General features: G+C 45.5%; 1 protein-coding gene across 11 annotated transcripts in view; it reads left to right on the top strand.

The window, feature by feature from the left end:
• Positions 1 to 13,241, top strand: part of SYNE2 (spectrin repeat containing nuclear envelope protein 2) — a 233,603-nt gene that overhangs the window by 142,609 nt on the left and 77,753 nt on the right. For 10 of the 11 annotated variants that reach the window (XM_088673903.1, XM_088673923.1, XM_088673899.1 and 7 more), the window contains 8 exons: positions 672 to 854; positions 1,908 to 2,036; positions 3,615 to 3,727; positions 4,302 to 4,455; positions 6,648 to 6,776; positions 8,448 to 8,600; positions 10,087 to 10,296; positions 11,417 to 11,518. In XM_088673903.1, coding sequence (XP_088530029.1) covers positions 672 to 854; positions 1,908 to 2,036; positions 3,615 to 3,727; positions 4,302 to 4,455; positions 6,648 to 6,776; positions 8,448 to 8,600; positions 10,087 to 10,296; positions 11,417 to 11,518 — 1,173 coding nt within the window. The remainder of the gene's footprint in view (positions 1 to 671; positions 855 to 1,907; positions 2,037 to 3,614; positions 3,728 to 4,301; positions 4,456 to 6,647; positions 6,777 to 8,447; positions 8,601 to 10,086; positions 10,297 to 11,416; positions 11,519 to 13,241) is intronic. The other variant, XM_088673909.1, reaches the window with a different exon arrangement.

Below are 13,241 nucleotides of genomic sequence, written 5' to 3'. Positions count from 1 at the left end.
ATAGGAAAAAAAACCCTCCAAAATAAACAGTAGGGTGAAACAAGTAAGCAAGCTTTCAGATTTAATCAGGAGGACTCATGAGTTGTCTGTATGTTAAGCTAATAACATAAAGTGTGGGGGGTGGGGGGGGGGCAGGGAGAAAGAAAAAGATAAATGAGATGCAAAATCCTAGCCTGCAGTTCGGAATAATCAGATGGGATGGGAAGGCTGAATGCCGACTTAATTAGGTTTGGGCTTGCTTAGGGCAAAAAGGTATCTGGTTGCGCCAGAGATTACAGGAAAAGCAAACAAAGACCTGGAGCACCTTTGAAAACGCACACAAGAGTTACTAAGGCATTAACTTTTGTGGTGCTCCCGGCCTCTGCTGATGTTTGTTTGCTGCAATGGTCTAACAGGGTTAGTCTTCCACAAGACCGCAGGGGTATTGAAGCTGCTGCAGAACAGTTTGCAAGTATCTGTTTGTCTCTTCCTCCTCTAACACCCACCACAAATACATAAATGATTTTGTCCCAAGGGAGAAGAAAAATGAGTCACTTCTGGATTCACCCCCCCAAACATTCCTGTAACCAGCCTTTGCCCTAATACAGAATATGAGCTTAGGGTGTTTTCAGTAAGTAAACTTTGCAGTGATTAATAGATAAAAAAGAATGATTAACTGCTTGACATTCCAGGCTATCTTATCAGAGATTGAACAGAAAGTGGCGCACCTATTGGAGGACTGCAAAGACAGGCACACCGGCGAGGGCCCTGGCCTCCAGCAGGAGGCAGAGAGCCTGTCTTCGAAGCTGAGAGATGTGAAATGCAACTTGGAAAGAGTGCAGGGCACGCTCCAAGGGAAGAGCGCAGAAGAGCAGGTAAAACAAAACCGTGAAAAACAAGGCCACCGTGAGAGTCGCTGTTGTGCGCATGTGTTCGCGTGGCGACACCGGGGCATGCGCCTGCTGCAGTTTGCAAAGCTTTCATATCAGTCTTACTATACAGTGGTACCTCGGGTTAAGAACTTAATTCGTTCTGGAGGTCCATCCTTAACCTGAAACTGTTCTTAACCTAAGGTACCACATTAGCTAATGGAGCCTCCCGCTGCCCCCATCGCGCGATTTCTGTTCTCCTCCTGAAGCAAAGATCTTAACCCGAGGTACTATTTCTGGGTTAGCGGAGTCTGTAACCTGAAGCGTCTGTAACCCAAGGTACCACTGTATACCTTTTGGAATGGAGTATTCTGCAAAGGGGCATGGTTGACTGGCTAGCTGGCACACGGAACAGGAACAGCCTGCATTGCCACGTCTTGTTGCAGGGAGAAGTCTCAAACCCTTCAAGCATCTGCAGGAGACCTCTCTATTTGTGCAGTTTGTTAACACAATTCTAAATCTTGTGTGAAGAGGGCGGGGTGAGGAATCCTGTCCTACACTGGTCGTGTTGCATGCGGCCTTTCTCAGATTTGGGGAGAAGCCCCCTGTACCTATTTGGTTGGTTTTAAGTCGCTTTGGGTTGCTATGGGCAAGATAATTCAACAAATCCAATAAATAATAATATTGGTTAGAATGCTTGTAGAGGCTCCCACAGTCTGGAAGCCTAACCAGTCAGGTATCCAAACAATGCAGTCTCCTTGTTAGTTGTGTGATATTTTATAACATGGAGTTTTTCTAGGTTGGTGTTTTTTTTTGTATTTGGATATTTATTTATGACCTTGAGGTTGTAAACCACTAAGAGATCCCCCACCCAAAACATCTGTAAGTGGTATATAAATTGTCCAAGCCAATTAATTATTTGTGCTCAGGTAATCTGTGTCCGAGTTCAAAACTTAGCATTTAAAAACTATGTTAAGGTGCTCCCACCTTCCTTCACCTTTCTATCACTGCAATCCTATGCTAAAAAATTTCCTTTGGCCTGTGTGCCTCTCTCTACAGATCAGCCCTGAGGAAAATACCTCCGAGGAGCTCCCTCAGCCTTTTTATTTTGACCTCTCGGATACATTCCCACTTCTTACCCCGGACCAGCCTCTCTTCAGTAGGCAGAATGGTTTAGAGCAGCAGCAGGTAAATCGGCTCAATTCCCCCCCATACACACAACATGGCAAGATGTCTATTGCTGTCTATTGTTCTGCCTTATTTAATTCCCCCCCTCTAATACTGCATATACATCTCACACGTAAGTGCCTAAACGAGCACCTTCTCCCAGTATCAACCATCTCTGGTCCGATGCTCAGCAGATGAGGCCTTGTTGGTGGTTGCACCAGTTGGTGTTGAAACAGGACAGAGCCTTTCCGACGGCTGCTCCCCATTTATGAGATTCTCTTCCTGACGAGGGGCACCTGCCAACCTCATTACTGACTTTCAGGAGGAATTTTAAAACATTCCTATTTCACGGAGGCTGAAATACACTGTTAAGTTCGGCAAAGAGGGGACCCTCTTGGGCAGGGGTCGGCAGACTTTTTCAGCAGGGGGCCAGTCCACTGTCCCTCAGACCTTGTGGGGGGTGGACTATATTTGGGGTGGGGAATAACGAATTCCTATGGACCCAGGTGGCGCTGTGGGCTAAACCACTGAGCCTAGGGCTTGCTGATCAGAAGGTTGGCGGTTCGAATCCCTGTGACGGGGTGAGCTCCCGTTGCTTGGTCCCAGCTCCTGCCAACCTAGCAGTTCGAAAGCACATCAAAATGCAAGTAGATAAATAGGAACCGCTATAGCGGGAAGGTAAACAGCGTTTCCATGTGCTGCTCTGGTTTGCCAGAAGCGGCTTTGTCATGCTGGCCACATGACCTGGAAGCTGTACGCCAGCTCCCTCGGCCAATAATGCGAGATGAGCGCGCAACCCCAGAGTCGGTCACGACTGGACCTAATGGTCAGGGGTCCCTTTACCTTTACTGTGCCCCACAAATAACTCGTAGATGCATTTTAAATAAAAGCATACATTCTGTTCATGTAAAAACACAAGGCAGGCCCCACAAATAACCCAGAGATGCATTTTAAATAAAAGGACACATTCTACTCATGAAAAAAACACGCTGATTCCCGGACTGTTCGCAGGCTGGAATTATAAGGCCATTGGGCCGGATCCAGCCCCCATGCCTTAGGTTGCCTATCCATGCTCTTGGGAGTTCTATCTCCCTCAGAAATTCAGTGGGTGGCTCAGAAGAGAGAATTCTCTTTGGCACCCCAAAATTGTGGAGTGCCCTCACTACAAGAGACATGTCTGGCATCTTCACTATGCAGCTTTTGGCAAATGCTAAAGATGGACCTCTTTACCTTGGCCTTTTAACACCTAAGATGTGTGTTTTAAGGGCATGCCCTATTCCTGTGACTGTAACCTCTTTCAACTGTTCTTTCATTTTTAACATTAGATTGCTATAACCAGCCATGGTGCCTGCTGGTGAAGGTGGTCAAAAGTATGAAGCTGTTGTTATCATCGTGATTAACAACAGCAACTGTATTCAGCTTCCTTCTCTGTCTAGAAATCCTAGAAAAGGAGGAAACCAGGGCCCTACCCTCAGGGCTCCCAATCTGAGCCATGTTGCTCCTGCCACCAAGACAGTGAAAAGGGGCAAGACGTCGCTTTCAGAAAACCCCAATTTTTCACATTTTGAGTTTTCCTCTGTTTCTCTTCCTCACTTGCAGGAGCTGCTACTGCAGCTATCGGAACAAAACAATATTGTTGACTTCATTGAAGTGTACATGGAGAAGATGCAGCCGCAATCTGGGGATGGCAAAACTCTGGAATTGCAAGCAAGGTACAAAAAATAAATAACACACTCCCAAAGTTTACAAGGGAACTGCTTTTGTGCAAACCTTAAGGAGCGTCTCCTAAAAGGTGGTAGTTGTTTTTCTATTTGACACCTGGTGGGAGGGTGTTCCACAGGGTGGGTGCCACTACCAAGAAGGCCCTCTGCCTGGTTCCCTGTAACTTGGCTTCTTGCAGTGAGGGAACTGCCAGAAGGCCCTCGGCACTGGACCTCAGTGTCCGGGCAGAACGATGGGGGTGGAGACGCTCCTTCAGGTACAGTGGTACCTCTACTTACGAATGTTTCTACTTACGAATGGAGCTCTGGATCTTGGATGCGGTTTAGATAGGATTTTTTCTACTTACGAATTTTTAGATAGGGTTGCTTCGACTTACGAATTTTTTCTCCCAATGCATTCCTATGGGATTCTACTTACAAATTTTTTCAACTTACGAATGTGCATTTGGAACGCATTAAATCCGTAAGTAGAGGTACCACTTTATACTGGACCGAGGCCGTTTAGGGCATTATACTGACAGCCGTTGGTTTTTCTCTTGATTATTTTATCTCCTGATCATGGCAGTCTGATGGGCCAATCTGGTCACAAGGCACCCAGCTCGGGAAGTGAGCCCCTTGTTCTGATTCCAAAGGACCAAGCAGGTGACAAGTGGCAACATTTGCAGGAGGAGCTGCTCTTCAAGGTGAACCCTCCTCACTGTCAGTTCCCTGAATCTCAGGTTAGTATACTAATTTGCTCATCCCATAATAACAACAGTTTCCAGAGGCGTAGCTGTGTTAGTCTGTTGCAGCAAAAACAAGAGCTGTGGCACTTCAACAGCTAGCAAATTCCTTCCGCTCAGTATTCTACACCTTTTGACTCTTAGTGCCAACTCTTTGCAGCAGTACCTTTAGGAAAATGATCTGCCTTTGCTCTCAGAGGGGATACCTGTAGCTGGAAGCCACAGGTGGGCAGAGTGCTGTTTCACACATGCCTTGCTTGCAGGCTTCCTCCAGGCACTGGGTTGGCCAATGTGAGAACAGGATGCTGGTCTACATAGGCCATTGGCCTTTTAAGAGAACTAAAAGGATCTAGGAGTTTTGGTAGACCACAGACTTGACATGAGTCAGCAGTGTGATGCAGCAGCTAAAAAAGCCAATGCAATTCTGGGTCGCATCAACAGGAGTATAGCATCTAGATCTAGGGAAGTAATAGTACCACTGTATTCTGCTCTGGTCAGACCTCACCTGGAGTACTGTGTCCAGTTCTGGGCACCACAGTTCAAGAAGGATACTGACAAGCTGGAACGTGTCCAGAAGAGGGCAACCAAAATGGTCAAAGGCCTGGAAACGATGCCTTATGAGGAACGGCTTAGGGAGCTGGGTATGTTTAGCCTGGAGAAGAGAAGGTTAAGGGGTGGATATGATAGCCATGTTCAAATATATGAAAGGATGTCATATGGAGGAGGGAGAAAGATTGTTTTCTGCTGCTCCATAGAAGCGGACACGGAGCAATGGATTCAAACTACAAGAAAGAAGATTCCACCTAAACATTAGGAAGAACTTCCTGACAGTAAGAGCTGTTCGGCAGTGGAATTTGCTGCCAAGCAGTGTGGTGGAGTCTCCTTCTTTGGAGGTCTTTAAGCAGAGGCTTGACAGGCATATGTCAGGAATGCTTTGATGGTGTTTCCTGCTTGGCAGGGGGTTGGACTGGATGGCCCTTGTGGTCTCTTCCAACTCTATGATTCTATGATTCTAAGAGTCGTTGGGAGAACCCTGTTCCCCTCACAGAGCTGCCACTCCCAGAGTGGTTTAACAATCAACCCCAGGGAACTCTGGAAAATGTAGTTCTGGGAGGGAAATGGGGTCTCCAAACGATTCTTAGCACCCTTACCAAACTACATGTCCCAGGATTCTTTGGGGGGGGGGAGTCTTGGCTGTTTATAACAGTATGATACTGCTTTAAATGTTTAGTGCAGATGGAGCCTGAGAGAGAGAGAGTTGTGTCATATTGCCAACTTCCCACCCATAAGGATATGCTTTGTCTGCACTGGGCCCCGGTCATCTGTGTGTGGGGGGGATTGATTTCACAAATCTGCAAAACCCCTGTGACCAAAAGGTGACAGTGAGACAAAAGAGACAAGTATGTACACAATCAACAGTGGCGTGTCTAAGACTTTCAGATTTTCTAATAGCAAGCATTTGAAATAGGTCAGTAATATTGTCCCCATGTTGGAGAAGGAGAGGTGAACACAGATCAAAATGGCACCTCAAAATATCATCTAGTCTGCCAATGCAGGAGATCAATAGCTATAGCACCCTCTGCTTAAAAGCCTCAAGCAAAGGAGAGTCCTGTACCTCCCCAGGTAGTCTATATTCTGCTGGCGATCAGCTTGTTACCTGAGAATCCTTGTTTAATTTTGGTTGAAATCCCAGTTCTTGTCATTTGAACTTCTTAGTTCAGGCCCTACTGTCTGGAACAACAGAATGATATTTGTTCCATCACCTACATGGCAGCCCTTCAAACGTTTGAAGGGGACCCTCTTAAATGGTCTATTCTTCAGGTTAAACCATCATTATTATGTCTAGGGATTTCAGGAATGCTGAGACTCCCAAATACTTGAGAGGTGCCTACCAAGTTGGGTTTATCGCCTTGGACAAACTAGAACACACGTTGAGAGAGCTTCAGCCACATGTAGACATGTTCGTTGGCACAGATCAATGCGGGCGCAGCAGATGCTAGGCTCTTGTTGTGAGCAGATTTCAAGCCACCTACAAAGAATGGACACTTCTGTGTCCATTCCAAGATGGTGAACTTATTATTGGTTTATGTTATAGCTAGCTAGTTGCTGCTGTTATAAGAACATTCTGTATCACCATGAGTTTAATCTGGAGCATTCGTCCAAACACGTTTTGCTTTTCCAAATGTTAGATCTCTACCAAAATAAATATTCTACCCAAGGGTGCCACAGCGAGTGTGAGAACTCCAACCGTTGAGGAGCTGAAAACGTACACGGCACAGCTTGGTAATCTGAGCCAAGAAGCGTCTGTTCAGACACAGGTACTAAATGCATTCCCCCCCCCCCCCCGAGTTACATAAGTTGCTGGCGTGGCTGGTGGGCAAGATCCAGAGCCTTGGCAGAGCGCAGCATCTATTGGTGTGTGTGTGTGTGTGTGTGTGTGTGTGTGTGTGTGTGTGTGTGTGTGTGAAATCCCATTAGAGCAAACGGGATCTTTCCCCCCAGTGCTAAAGAGCAGGCATAGAGGGGATGTTCCCTTTGGGGGAGAATTAAAGCCCCCATAGCTGACATGCCAGGCTCCCAATCTAGATCTGGAGTCTCACGTCTGCAATTTACCTTTTTAAAAAGCCATTTTTGCAATTGCTAATTGGGCAAAGAGTGCTGCATCTAGTTTGACCCTGGGGGAAAAAACAGGAGCTCGAGGAAAGGGTGGTTGTAAGAGACTTTGTTTCTATAGTAGGGGTAATCAGCCAGCAAGCAGTGTGAGGCAACCCTAAAAGGACAACAAGGCCAAAAGGGTGGGAGCTGCATTTCACATATTGATTTAATTTGTTGTTGTTGTTTAGTCGTGTCCGACTCTTCGTGACCCCATGGACCAGAGCACGCCAGGCACTCCTGTCTCCCACTGCCTCCCGCAGTTTGGTCAAACTCATGTTCGTAGCTTCGAGAACACTGTCCAACCATCTCATCCTCTGTCGTCCCCTTCTCCTAGTGCCCTCAATCTTTCCCAACATTAGGGTCTTTTCCAGGGAGTCTTCACTTCTCATGAGGTTGCCAAAGTATTGGAGCCTCAGCTTCAGGCTCTGTCCTTCTATTATTATTATTATTGATTTAAGAATAATGATAAATTTTATTTATACCCCGCCCTCCCTGGCCAAGGCCAGGCTCAGGGCGGCTAGCACTAGATATAAAACAACTGATTAAAATACAACTTGAGAACAAGATTAAATACATTAAAATGCAGCCTCATACGGAAGGAAAAGGGGGAAATGGGGGAGGGGTTCAGGTTGGCTCCATGGCAAATGCCAGGCAGAACAATTCTGTCTTCCAGGCCCTGCGGAAAGAAATCAGGTCCCACAGGGCCCTGGTCTCAGGAGACAGAGCGTTCCATCTGGTCGGAGCCAGTGTTGAGAAGGCCCTGGTTCTAGCGATTTGCTTTGAAATGACAAGACTGCCATTTTGTTGAAAGCTTCCAGTATGGAATACTCTTGTATCTTCCATTGCTTGCTTCTTTCTCTCCATCTCTCTCTCTCTTTCATCTAACCATAAACCAGCCCCAAATTGCAACCTTCCATAAATATCTTCCATGTTTTGCTGCCTATCTGAAATTGCCCAACACCCAGCAGGCCAAAGCTCCTGTCAGGCCTCAAGGCTCACCTGCACCCTTTCTCTGCCTAACAGCAGGCCACCGAGGTGCTTGACAATAAGTGAAAATGAATGCCTAATAAACATCATGAGATGGTTGTTGTGTTTAAAGGCAGTGGTGACTTATGAAGGCTTGTGGGGGTGAGAGGTTTCGTTTCAGCTTTTTGCATTTTATCTGCAATTGTTTTCATTTGTGTCAGCCATGCGGTCTGGGAGAAAGTAAACGAGCAAGCGAGTGAGTGAGTGAGTGAGTGAGTGAGTGAGTGAATGAATGAATGAATGAATGAATGAATGAATGAATGAAGCCTTCAGAGGAAACTCAGAAACAGCATCTCCACATCTTCCAGGAAAATATGCCGGGGGAAGTTTCCTTAAGCTTGGACCAGAAGCTCTTTGAGCTGCTTTTGGCGATCAGCCGCTGCCTGAACGACATGGAGCAGATGTTAAACACGTGTGAACTCACCAGTGAAGAAGCTCCTGTGCAACAGATGCTTTATGAGGTAAATAAGGAGTGTCTGGACCGATGTGAGCTGCAGTTCCAAACATCTGGAGGGCACCAGGTTGGCAAAGGCTGATACGCGGCTTTCTCAAGAGCAGAGCTGTGTGTACTGCACAGTTCTGCACAGAGAAAGCACGTCTCATGTCATTGGTTGCAAATTGCAAGATTCGACTTCCTGAAAATACCAGCTCTTGTTTGAAAGAAAGGTAGAAGGGAAATTAATCTTTTAACCCTCGAGATTGTAAAGATATGCTTGAAAGACTGGAGAATGCCAAATAATCTTGAGGGTTGCTGGTTAAAGGTATCCGAGCAACAGTAGCCTCAGTAGCCACATGATTTATGTGAAATAGTAGAAATTGCAAAATAATTCAGAGTAAAAATAATAATATCCAGATTGGATTGATTTCTGCTTTCCTGATCATACAGGCAACTCCCAATTTGTGTGCACACGCACTATTTTTTGGTGCCGACAGCGGGTGGGGTGGAATGGGGCTATGGCAGACTGGACCGGACTTACGCACGTCCTGGATAAGAACCCCCATGTAAGCGGGGATCCCAGTGTGTGTGTGTGTGTGTGTGTGTGTGTGTGTGTGTGTGTATAAAGGTAAAGGGACCCCTGACCATTAGGTCCAGTCGTGACTGACTCAAGGGTTGCGGCGCTCATCTCACTTTACTGGCTGAGGGAGCCGGCGTACAGCTTCCAGGTCATGTGGCCAGCATGACAAAGCTGCTTCTGGCAAACCAGAGCAGCGCACGGAAACCCCTATTTATCTACTTGCACTTTGACGTGCTTTCGAACTGCTAGGTTGGCAGGAGCAGGGACCGAGCAACGGGAGCTCACCCCATCGTGGGGATTCGAACCGCTGACCTTCTGATCGGCAAGCCCTAGGCTCTGTGGTTTAACCCACAGCGCCACCCACGTCCTATATATATCTTTGCAGTTCCATCCACTGTAGAGAGTTGGCTGGGGCCAGTTAAAAATTGAAGTACTATACCAAAGTGGCTTGTACCAACCCTGGGCCCTCCAGGTGTTTTGGACTACAACTCCCAGCAGCCCCAGCCAGCATGCTGGTCAGCACTGGTGGGAGATGTAGTTCACAACACTCAGAGACCCCCAGTTTGTTGAGGCTATTTTGAATTTCAAGGGGTTGGTTAGTGGAGGCGGATGTGGCAGTGGTAAAGTTAGGAAGAAGGGCTGATTTAGTTAAGTGCAAACAAGAGTGTATCTAAAAATGGATAACTAAGATGGTAGTATCAGCATGCCTGGGGGAACCACAAAATTTGCTCTTCCCTCCTTCCTTCTCATGGTGCATGATAGGTAGAAAGCCCAGGTCTCTTGCTTGAGAACACAAAGTGACCAAGCTCAAAAGTAGTGGATTATAAGATCCTTTTTACTTTAGATTTGATGAATTCCTGCCATTCCTTTTACAAAACCATATTTACCAGCCTGTTTCTCATTTTCTCTCTCTCTCTCTCTCTCTTTTCAGACTCTCTCCGCAGAGCTGCAAAAGCTTCATGCGGATATTGGTGAGAAAAAGGATGACCTTCTGAGGTCCATTGCCTCTGCTGGTGGTAACGCTGATAGATTCTCCGAGTGTTTTAGCAACTTGCAGTCGTGGCTGCAGTCGACCCAAGCAGCTACCTCTTTGAGGAGCAAGTCTATAAAAGCTGAGCTGGACCATTACAGTCAATATCAGGTACTTCCCAATTGTATTTCTTTCCATTCTCTAGTGCCCATCTAAGTTGCATCTCACAAGAGAGAAGCATGCCATATTTCTGCAAAAAAAACAAAAAACCAGTAAATGATGTTGCACCAACTTACATTATGCTCAATCAAATTTGGGGGACTCTTCAGGAAAGCACGGGCCTCTTCATTTGAAATCATATAAATTGAGACTTGATTCTGTAATTTAGGATATTGCAATGGGTTTTATGGACACATTACATTTAACAACAACAGTGCAACCTCGGCTTTCGAACGTAATCCACTCCAGAAGACGGTTTGACTTCCGAAACGTTTGAAAGCCGAGGCTGTCGGCCATTTCAATGGAGAGAATTGAAAAACACGCAGCAGAAGCCGTTCGAAGCACGTTAAAAAACGGAAGCATTTACTTCCGGATTTTCGGCGTTTGGGTTCTGAAACGTTCGGCTTCCAAGACACTCGAAAACCGAGGTCCCACTGTATATTAACTTTTTGTTGACGTCTGAAGGCAGCCCTTTTTCAGGAAGCTTTTAACGTTTGATGTGTTTTGTTTGGTTGGCTGTTTTCCCCTCTGTATTTTGTTGGAGGGGTAACCCAGTCAGATGAGCAGGTTATAAGAAAAGTATTATTATTAATATTATTATTATTATCATCATTATTATTGCACTCATATGGATATTCAGCAGCCTTAGAGATGGAACAGATATGCCTGGTGGCTAGGATAGGAAACGTCAATTTCACTATGCACACACACACACACACACCCTGCCCACAAAGAAGCTTGTCTGGATTAGTCTCAATTTTGAGACAGTCCTTCATTACCGCTGAGCTAAATCATATCTCCTGTAGGGATGATTTAATCCTTGACCTCCCTAATGGGCCCACGCCTGATGCAGATTAGTCAGTGATTACAAAAGTGGCCATCATTTTATTTTATTTTTATTTTATTACAAGAACAGGTAATTCCAGGACACTCTCTTTCTCTGTGCATGTATGTATGTATTTAAAGAATGACGCTGATTAAATAGCCCGGTTGAACTGCAGTTTAATTATCCTTTCATTCTGTATCGTGTACCTCTGGGTTCACTTCGGTTTTTCGCTTGTCCCCGTCACAGAATGAAATCAGGCGATTGTATGGTAGGTTGATTATGAAAAAATCCTTACTGCAAGAGTCCTTCGGCGCAACAAGCCAACACGGTATCTCCAAACAGCTCCAGGTAATTAGACGGGACATATGAATATAAGGCACAATCACTCGACAATTTTACCTAATTTCTCTTATTTGCGGTTTTGTTTTCCAAAATTGGAGTGACGGTTTTGTTTCCCCCCTGAGCTTAATGGTAACAGTAATGACCGTGTTTCTATAAGCTCTGTGTTCAGACCAGTTTCTGGGGGCAAGCGGCCTGTAGAGTTGTGGCGCTTCATTGGGGAAGATCAGCTCTGCATCTGATGAATTCGTTTCATTGTTTTTTTAGAATTTGTAGAGATGGTTTTATTGTTTTAGAGCAGTGATTCTCAAATTTTTTTCTCTGGGCCACACTTTCAAAACAGAAATTTGCTCACTCCACACAGAGAATTTTTTTTATCGATGAGAAATACATAGGAAAACAAGAATAAAACTCACTGATTCTGGATCACAAGTAGGATTGTCCTCACTATTGCTCGGTGCTCTCATTTTGGAAAGATATCCACATTCTCCAAATAAAATAAAAAAAATTGATACAATACTTCACTGAAACGTCTGTTTGATTGTCCTTGAATTTTCCCATCTCACTTGCCACCCTCTCCTGCCACACTCTTTGAGAACCTCTGTTTCAGCAGTTGGTGAGCTGGTTTTATCATTTTTTGAGCTTCTATTTCTGTGGCTTTTTAGTCCATTTCTACCATGAGCACTGCTTCACGGAATCATAGAATACTAGAATTGGAAGGGACCTTTGGGGGGGTCATCTGGTCCAACCCCCTGCAGCGCAGGAATCTCAGCTCAAGCATCAATGCTGTGAAGCGGTTTATAAATTGGTTTAATGCTAATAATCGTATAATGCGTAACTTTGGCCTCAGGGTTCTTTTAAGTATACAGATTTCTTTGTGCTTGCGAAAAAGGCACAAAAGACTAATTCTTTCCTGGCAGAAAGTGCCACAGCAGCAGCCGCCTTTCTAGGCTACACTCTACACTCCTTTGGGTAGTGAGCACAAGTGGTGCGTTCCGACAAGATCGCGTAACTGAAAGCGTAACTGGGAAAAGAGAAGGGGCTGTACCAGCCTTCCCACGGAGACACCAAAGCTTGTATAAGCACACAAAAAAAGCTACGAAAACAAGAGGGGAAGGAGTCAATGTGCTTGGGAAGATACCCCCTCAAGGTGTGTAGAGGTACAAAAAAGTTTTTGGCAGGAATCAAGGAGGCAACTCTCCTCTCCAGAATGGCCCAATGCAGACTGAACCTGCTCAGCAGACACACAATATTATTTCCTTCCATGGAGCCACCTGGAATGAACAGAGACATAGGATTCTTATCTCATTATACATGATCAAGCTTTTCTTAGCACCTCAGCCCTTGCTCCCCCCCCCCCCGCAAGACCAATTGCAGTCATTAACAGTCGTTAACAGTCATCAACAGGTTTACCACCCCTATCAGCCATCACCCATTCCCATCACCCCCACCCTCTGAATATACATAAGGGTCTGGTGACTTCTGTTTCAGTGTATCTGATGAAGTGTGCATGCACACGAAAGCTCATACCAAAATAAAAACTTAGTTGGTCTTTAAGGTGCTACTGAAAGAATTTTTTTTACAATATTATTTGTTAGTTAATGGAGAAAAGGGGAAACAGACTACGAAGGAAGAGCGTGTGCCTGGTTGCTGGAACATTGATGAGAGAAGCACTCCAATCGGCAACATTTCGTTGGCATGGCCACTAGTAGATTAAGATGTTGTTCCTTTT

This window comes from Zootoca vivipara, chromosome 1 (assembly GCF_965207765.1).
Source record: "Zootoca vivipara chromosome 1, rZooViv2.hap1.1, whole genome shotgun sequence".
Lineage (NCBI taxonomy): Eukaryota > Metazoa > Chordata > Lepidosauria > Squamata > Lacertidae > Zootoca > Zootoca vivipara.
This window is presented reverse-complemented; position numbering and strand designations above follow the sequence as displayed.